Below are 9,111 nucleotides of genomic sequence, written 5' to 3'. Positions count from 1 at the left end.
TACTGGATTATTTTAGGGATTAAATCAAATCATGTCTGAGATTTGCTTTAAAATACTACAGGGTGGGGCTGGAGAGCAGCAAAACGTGGAGCAAGAACACAGAGATTTAATACACTAATCTGAAGTTGTGTATGTTTAAAGCTACATTTTGTGAGACTTTTAAATAAAACAAATTGGGAACCAAGAACAAATAAAGACCAAAGACCAAAACTGCAAAACACCAAATCTATATTTACATCCACATATAATAACATAACTTTAAGCTGAAATATATCATAAATAAAACAAGTAATGTCTACTGTTTGACAACTTAAGTATCAACAATTAAAATAAATCAAATGGAATGAAATAAATACATAAACAAAAAAATCCAACAAATTGTACCTCTATTATATGTACTGTTGTCTCAAAGGAAAAACACATACAAAACCAGTAGTATCCCAATAGTTAATACTGATGGACAAAAAACATATCTTGAAGTACAAAGGGCTGTGAAAAAAATTGATATTTTTATGCATTCAGAAATGTAGTTGGAAAACAGAGATTTGAAAGCCCCCAAAATTTCAGCATAACACAAACTGACTTGTTTGCAAATAGATTTGGTGATTTTTTTTTTTTAAATACAGGTTTAAATTTCAGCCCGCTATTATCACATCCCCCCTTTTAAGATTTACATTTACAGTCACAGCAAGCTTTCTGTAACACTTACTGGATTAGGCAAAGACGGAATCAATCATCTTGCAAATGTGTTAATCTTCAAAAATAGGCTATAAAAAGTGCAAAACTATGAAAACAAAATCTAGATTATGTACATATGGCTCAGCTTGTGAACAGGAAAACAGGTAATAGTGTCCACTTTCCTGATACGAAGCACTTTGCTGCAATGCCAGCAGACTGGTCTCAGACTGGGTCTCCCCTGAACAACACAGGAGTTAAGACTTCTACCAATGATGCCCCGCGTTGCATAATGAGAAAAAAAAAAAGAAAAAAATCAGGATTATTTGAGCACTTTACCCTTGTCAGAGGAGCAGGGCAAGAAAAATTAGCAGTGCAAATTTATTTTTGAAACAGTTTCTTAATAAAACATTTTGTGGTTACTAAGCCCATGAGCTGCTAATAAACTCAGCCATGGACAGCACATTAAAGGAACATAAAGTTAAAATATCTATTGAGCCAGCTGCTGTCTGTCCTTTCTAAAACCCAAACTGCATGTGCACCAAGAAAAACGTGGTGGCTGCAAAACCCAAAGTGGGAAGGCTACTGAGGTTCAGGCAGACTCCCAGGAGGTGGGGCCCACAGGTCCTCGGTCAGAACAGTGTCATCAATTAACTTCTCCATGTCCCTGCTTAACCAAATACTAGATACATTAAGACTTCCGAATACAAGCCTAGAATTTTCTCAAAAACCTTTCATTCCCTTTAAAATTGCTTCCTAGTATTTGTAAGTTAGCTTTTTTTTTTTTTTTAAACATACTAATTTAGGCAAACACCCCCCAAAAAACTGAATTTCCCCCACAAAATGATTCATGATCGAAAACAAACCAAAATGGCTCCTCATGGAGTTTGGTATGTTAACTCCAGATCTGGATGGACTGGAGGAAGGACTTCTCTGCGGATTCGAGGCTGTAAAGCCCCAGTGAGGGCTGCAGCTGAGAAGGAGACCGAGCCTCCAACCCCCCAGGACACACGCTGGCAACATCTGCAGTAAGAGGGTGCCAAGTTCGGAACCGCTGACCTCAAGACCCTGCAGCACGTTTTCAGAGAGGGTCAATAAGTCCGTTAACAACTGTGTTAAGACAATAGACTGCGGAGGATTCAACATAATACAAGTCATTGAGAATTTTTTTTTAAAACATACATTTTAAATGAGCACAAACAGCAGAAACTTCTCCATGTGTTGAGCTCGACTAGAGAAAAGGAACACACAGTATTTAAACAAGCAGTTTACAACATAGATATTTACAGAGTTTACCTGAGGTGCAAGCATTATATATTTTCCTCCACCCCACCCTCCCAACCCCAAATGATTCCTTTTCAGCAGCGCTCAAGTATGCAAAAACTCCACTTATTTGGTCAATTCTAAAAAAAATATTATTCAGGGACAAAATAGAGATTTCCAGTCCCCATTGGGTACAGCTCAACTGTTCCAACTAGTTTTTTTATTGCTATTTGGTACAAAAGTTAACAGAACAACTTTACAAACTGTAGTGTTCCTCACATGTTCTTTACATGTTCTATGTACAGTACAATCACAGCTTATTTCAGTAGCTTTCACCACTCGCCTTCTCAAAGATGAACTAAAATTTATTTCACGGAGAGTACAAACTTATTTCCAGCAAGACCTACGGGGGGAAAAAAGTTACAGCTGATTAAGATTAAAAAAAAAAAGTTAAAAAAGATTTTTTAAGTATATTAAACAAATAAACAAATGGAATCTAGAAATGCAATGTGTTCCATTTAAAGTTCAAATTCTGCAACAAGTATCAGGAAACTATGTAGATAAAGCTGCACTACTTAAGAGATAATTCAACCAAGAATTAACACTTAGTACCAAATACATCAATTCTGGCAAAGGTCAATACCTCCCATAAGAAACTAGAAGCTTACACAGTAAGAAAGAAAAGTATAGAGATGAGTCTAGGAATATTTAACAAACAAAATGTAACTTAGAATAATCTCCCCTCTGTGAAAAAGGGGGCATGAAACATTTTATAAGCCTCTCAGCAAGCGTCTATCAAGGTACCACTGATACTCCAGGCCATGGGCCAGGGGTTGAGCAAAGGTGTCCCCCCAGTGAGCTAAGCTAGTTCACAGAACACAAGCTCTTTAATCAGTCCCCTGATCTGCCTGCTCATGTCACCTGGACTCAGCCTGGTCTCCTGCGATGACATCACTTCCCACACCTTCTGCCCATGCCCCCTCACTTAAGAACACAACTACATAAGGCTGGTGTGGCCCTGGGAGAATCTCGTTTCTGTATCGCTGGAGAAGCTCTGCCCTGGATCCTAAGCACTTCTCCTGTTTGTATCCTGGTGTCTAGGAGGCACCAGGTGAGAGACTGCTCCAGGAGTAATGGTGAGGACTTTATGGAACAAGAACCTGAGTGGGAACAAACTCTGTCCAGGGACCCCAGTCTTGTTATTCACCTGGGAGTATTAAAGCGACCCTAGGGAAATCATCCTTACACAGATATCCTGCCCTGTCTAAATCCCAAATGAACAAGTTAACGTGAGATAACCATGATACTGGACTCTTCCGGAGCTACTCTACACTTGGCATACTTTGGCATACAGACCCAACATCAAAATAAACTTGTTTGTTTCTATCCTAATGCCTTTTCCCAACAGATAAGATAAAATTTAAAAAAAAAAGTCTTCTCTAATCCTTAATTTTTTTTTTTTTTTACAAGTAGTTGGACACAATACCCTTATTTTGTTTATTTTTATGTGGTGCTGAGGATCGAACCCAGGGCCTCACAAGTGCTAGACTAGCGATCTACTGCTAAGCCACAATCCCAGCCCCTGAGAAGGCTTTGAATAAGCTCCTCAACTAAAACATTGGGCACAAGCTTGGATTCATGCGCACCTAGACAAAAACCAGACTTCCAGACACACATGGGCGAAGGGGACCTTGGGCAAGTTACGTAATCCTAGACTCACCTTGTCACCAAGGTGTACACAAGCACCTCCTAACCCTGCAGCACACACACTTTATTTTCTGCCTGCAGGCTGTGCAGTCTGTCACAGCTACCTAACTTTTCTGCTGGAGCAGAAAAACAGCCATGAAGAGTCAGTAAAATACACAACTGTATTCCAATAAAGCTTTATTTACAAAAATCTTGATGAAGAGCCAGTTTGCTGCCCCCTGCTGTAACAAGGATTAAATGACTACTGATCATGAAACACTTCATTCAATGCCATCCCAAAGTAAATGCTTAGGAAACTCAGGGGACATGATTGATGATTGTTTTACTATTGTCCCCACTAATATCCAAAACCCTGAGCACTGTCACCTGAATTTTAAAACACCTAAAAAAAATCAAAAGCAAATTTATTTTGAAATATATTAAGTAAAATCAACACATTACATTTAATGTAAGACATAGACTCACCTTTCTTCCCAAAAAAATAGGAAATCAAGTTTTTTTGTCATTTGGTCGATAATGTGCATTCCCAATGAAATTCTCATAGTTCCTCTTTTGCAGCATGCTGCTGGATAAGTGTTGGTAGGACACAGGCCTTTTTCCTGGTTGGACAGAAAGTGAAAAGGGGCATTTAGAGTCAAGGTCAAACAACTGGGTAAAATTCATACGGGCTGTTAGTTGATTTTAAAAATTCCTACCACTGATAATCTGATTGCTTTATGCCACAAGAAACCACGTACTTGTTTGCCCAGTTACAGTGAATTGTTTGAGAACATTAGCACAAAACTTCAAATTACTAAAAATCTACCTGCCAGGTTATCATTAGTAAGGATTTTTACTAACCAAAGGACAATGGCACCATAATGTACTTTAAATCTATATGCATCATGAGCCAAGACTATAGAAGAGAAAGAAATAAAAAGCCTATTCAGAAGAGGACTTGACTTTTGTCATCAGGACATTTTGATATACATCCATTCTAAACACTGTGGGAGTGGAGAAAGTGGACACTTTTAATCAAAAGGCAGCAAAAATTACTATTTCATCACAACTTCAATAAAAACCACTGGAGTGTGTGAAAGCAATTGTTTTTTAATTCGCTATCCCTACCAGAACAATCGGCATATCAAGTTATCCTTGATAGACTGTTGTCACCACATAGAATCCTTAATCTGAAACTAACAGGAACTAAAAGGTTTGAAAGGGACCTTGTCTCTCTGGGACAATACAAACCAGCATGGCTTGAAGCCAGCAGGACCATACCCAGCTCAATCAAGCTCACCAGGCAGGACACCTGGGATGCTCTACCTACCTTTCCACATGCTGGGTATGTGCCACACACTCTATACAAGGATGCCAGGAGAAGACACTTCCATGGGCAAACTCCAAAATAATATAAGTTTACTACGTACACATAAGGGAAAATAATTCTTTTAATCCACTTGATAACAAATACAGGGGGGCTAGGGATAGAGCTCAGTTGGTAGAGTGCTTGCACAGGCAAGTGGGATGCACAGGCCCTGGGTTCAATTCCCAGCACCACAAAAAATAACAACACTGGACAGGCAGTACAGTTCTAGACTTCTAACATCAGAACCTGAGAAAGAGGGCCAGAAGTTCCCTGGCTTTCTCTCCTGACAGGACGAAGGGCCTCCTACGGTACTTACTGAGGCCCCCTGCCAGCTATGTGTAAAGGAAGGTGGCAGGCCTGCATGGATTATCCTGGGAAGGTAGGAAGTACTCCCCCAAATCCCTCGGCAAGCTGGGTGCACAGGAGAACAGGGGCTATCTGATGAAGGGATGGGCTTAAACGGCACGCGGAAGGAAGGAAGGAAGGGACTGGACCAATGGCTCCCGGTCGTTGTTTTCAGGATCTATTCCACAAGGAGAAAACTTAAAAGTGCTATTAATATCTCGGGAGTGAGATTCAATCCTGGAGAGTTTCGCTCTGGAGGATCACAAACCTCTGCCAAGCCTAAGGTCTGTCTACACCCCTAAGGCCTTTCTGGCCCCTGCACGGGACAAAGGCTAGGTAGCCCCCCACCCAGGCCTGGGTCAACCCGAGGGGCGCGGCCGAATTACCTTCCAGCGCGGGGCCGGCAGCCGGATGCCCGGCGGGCGCGCAGGCATACAGCGGTCCCGCGGCGCCGTAGGGCTTCTGCACCGTCAGCACACCCGGCGCGTCCGCCTCCCCGGCACTCAGGAACCTGGGCTTGGGCGGCAGCACGGGCGGCGGGCACACGTACTCCTGCGCCAACAGCGAGGTGATGCTCCTGACCACGTGGTACTTGGGCACGTCACAACCCCTTCTGCAATTGGACGCCGGCTGCTCCGCGTCCAACGCGGCCGCACTGGACTTGAGTCTCTTGGGGAGGGGCTCCCCGAAGTCCGCCACCGAGCTGCTGGCGCTGCGGCTGCAGAAGTAGTCCCTGCCCTGCGGAGCCCACGGGCCTTCCGTCTTCGGGGGATGGTCGACCGCGGCCAGGCCGTTGCTGCTGCCGAGGGCGGGCTGCGGAGGGGTGGCCGCTGCGAGGGGTTTCGACTTGCTCTCGGGTCTCCTCACCTTCTCCGGAGCCGGGGAAACGCTGGGCTTGGAGAACATCTCGGGCTGCGGCGGTCGAGCGGCGCCCTGGCCCTGGCCCCCGCCGCCCTGCTGCGGCCTCTGAGACTTGAGGTTGCTTGGCGCTGGGGTGCCAGGGTCCAGCCCGGCGGCTGTCGGGGCCTTGCGGGCCTTCTCGGGGGGCAGAGCCTTGGGCTGCGCTTGCGCCTGGACGGCCGGCCGCGGCTTGGGCTTGTGCAGACTGGCCAGCGGCGGCACGTCCTTCCCTAGCAGCGCGGGCGGGCAGCCGGTGCGCCGGCTCCGCAGCAGGGACCTGCTCCTGCAGTTCTTGTGGATGTCGGGGTTGTACTTGTGCTCCAGCCGCTGGTGCATCATCAGCACCTCCGGGTAAAACGTCTTGAAGGTACAAAACGGGCAGGTGATGCTGGGGATCAGACTCTTACTCAGAGAAATTGCCGGGCAACTGTGAAGAGCCCCAAGAGACAAATTTAAAGGTTTCTCCTGACAGTCCACACTTGTCTGGTACTTGCCCTCCACTGTGCTCTCCGCCTTCTTGTCCCTGTGGCCCACCGCCACTGCCGGGGCTGCGATGCCTTCCGTGGGGGGCGCCATGGCCACCTCCGACTTACAGACGAGGTGATCTGCCTGAGGTTCAAGCGCTGGCCTCTTTTTTAACAAGTCCATGTGAGCAGGGGCAGGATTTCTGCTCACTCGATCAGCGCCGTCATCAGCTGCATTTTTATTGAAATCCTGAGTATCTTTTTGTGCTGGTGAGAGGACAATGCTGCCCAGAACGTTCTGAAAGACAGGCGTCTCCTTAAGTTGCTTTGCAGGTGGGCTACCTTTAGCATCTTTGGCACCATCAAATAGTCTCTTCAAATTTTTGGTCTGTGAACCGTCAGCGGCTAATTGTATATCTTGGGTCTCCTGACTTTTACCCTCACTCTTGGCTTCCACGGCAACCTCCACTTGCTTATCCTTGTGGTGTCTCTCCAAGTGATACCTCAGAGATGTCTTCTGGGCTGCAGCATAGTCACAGAATTCACATTTGTATGGTTTTTCACCTAAAAAGAGAAGCCACAATAAGTTATCAGAAATGTCCAAATTTAACTTTAGAGACTGGAAGAACCTATCAAACTGGTCGTGCGTTCTTTCCCTGATGAACCTTCTAATCTTAGCTGGGATTTCTCAGGACCTGTTTTATCACCCTTACACTACACTGGAAACTAAAAAGTAAACGCATATCTTTACCATCTAGTTGAAAGCTTGCTCTTAACTTATCTTCACCATAGCCCTATGGATGATTATGATTAGCACCCTCTTCCAGCCAAGAAGAGGGGGCACAGGAAGACTGCTCAGCAGGCAAGTGGGTGAGATTCAAGTCCACACTGCCTCCTCAAGCCACTGTTATCAAGGCTTCCCAAATCTAAGACTACTGAACGGTTGCTCATTTTGTTCTAAATCTTAAAAATGTCTTTAAAATAGAAAATTGGGGCATTTAAAATGAGTTTTAAATAAGACAGGATTCAGTAGTAGTAAACTAAATAAACCAACTTCAAAAGAGGAACAACTGTTCAAGTTACCATGATAGTAAAAGAATAAAAATGACAGCTGCAATCGGCACGCTGCACATTTATTCCCAAAACTATTCCAAGGTTCTAACACAAAAACAGAAGTGCATCACAATCCTTTTAGCTAATACATGCGTTAGAAAACAAAGTCCTTTACCTGTATGCGTTCTGAGATGAATATTGAGGTAATAATTTGAACGGAAAAACTTTCCACAATAACTACACTCTCTCGAGGATGCAAGATGCTTTACTTTTCCTCCATCATCATTTTTATCTTAAAGCAGAAACAAAAATATTCATGTAAGAAGACAGCTGAAGCACATGGATCAGGCATGTTGACTTGAATATATTTGATATAAACATTTTTGAAAGGCATGAAGAATTTTTCTATTAGTTCAGGAATAGAAACGAAAAGGCTGAAAACACACCAAATGCTGCTCTGGAGTTATTTGAGGTTCTGAAGCTTTGTGGCGTCTGCTTTGTTTTGGGGGATAGCAGAGTGCACTGCTTTGATTGGGGGATAGCAGAGTGCAAGATTCGGTTCTCTGCCTTAATCACAAAGTTAAGCATAATGCACTCGGCTGCACAGGTGGCATTCCACTCCCTCCACAGGGAAGGCATAGGACTGGCTGGCACTCCCGGTGCCTGTACCCCCTGGCAGGGGTGACCACCTTCTTTAGAACTTAGGAGGATCGAGTCAATATAAATCATCAATTCTCCCAACCACAGAAAGAAAAGTGTTAAACAAATTACCACTAGATGGCAGCAAGCACAACCTAATCTTCACCAGCAAAGAAAGTTTGGTATTGGGCAAACTCCTGAGAAAGTCTGTCAAAATTTAGCAGAAGTTTTAGAAAGCCGGGTAAATTAACCACAAGTATTCACTTGGGCAGACAGTATCTAAACAAGTCAAAATCTGATCCCAAATGACAAGGTGCTAACTTTTGAACTTCAGTCTTTACAATCAGTGTATCCTATGCACATGAATCCTCAGGGATTCTAAGTACAGGATGATTGATGAGCGGCAAGCACACCAGCCCTCTTTCCAGACAGCTGGATGTGCAGGAGTTAAAACATCCTCCACCTGAATATTTTAATTCTAAATAAATACTCCCTGTGGCAGATCATATTACACACATTACAATATTAATGACTCAAACAAATTTCGGTCATGTCTTAAAATTTGGCATAATTAGGGCTGGAGGCAGAGCTCAGTGGCCGAGTTTCCCTAACATGCATGAGGCACTGGGTTCCAAACTCAGCCCAAATAAAAAAAATTTTTTTAAAGTAAAAAACAGCAGTAACTAAACTGGCCATTTGCCATCTGAAACTGCTATT

The 9,111-nt window shown here is 43.9% G+C and overlaps 1 protein-coding gene across 8 annotated transcripts in view; it reads right to left on the bottom strand.

Annotated features, from left to right (window-relative positions):
* Window positions 1-211: 211 nt before the first annotated feature.
* Window positions 212-9,111, bottom strand: part of Znf217 (zinc finger protein 217) — a 39,497-nt gene continuing 30,597 nt past the window's right edge. For 6 of the 8 annotated variants that reach the window (XM_005325205.5, XM_040274866.2, XM_040274867.2 and 3 more), the window contains exons 3-6: window positions 7,931-8,047; window positions 5,725-7,266; window positions 4,111-4,244; window positions 2,109-2,341 (exon numbers count right to left, since the gene is read on the bottom strand). In XM_005325205.5, the coding sequence (XP_005325262.1) occupies window positions 4,135-4,244; window positions 5,725-7,266; window positions 7,931-8,047 (1,769 nt within the window). In that variant the 3' untranslated portion in view covers window positions 2,109-2,341; window positions 4,111-4,134. Of the gene's footprint in view, window positions 2,342-3,678; window positions 3,694-4,110; window positions 4,245-5,724; window positions 7,267-7,930; window positions 8,048-9,111 lie in introns of all 8 variants that reach the window. The other 2 variants (XM_040274869.2, XM_078051895.1) reach the window with 2 other exon arrangements.

This window comes from Ictidomys tridecemlineatus, chromosome 5 (assembly GCF_052094955.1).
Source record: "Ictidomys tridecemlineatus isolate mIctTri1 chromosome 5, mIctTri1.hap1, whole genome shotgun sequence".
NCBI lineage: Eukaryota > Metazoa > Chordata > Mammalia > Rodentia > Sciuridae > Ictidomys > Ictidomys tridecemlineatus.
This window is presented reverse-complemented; position numbering and strand designations above follow the sequence as displayed.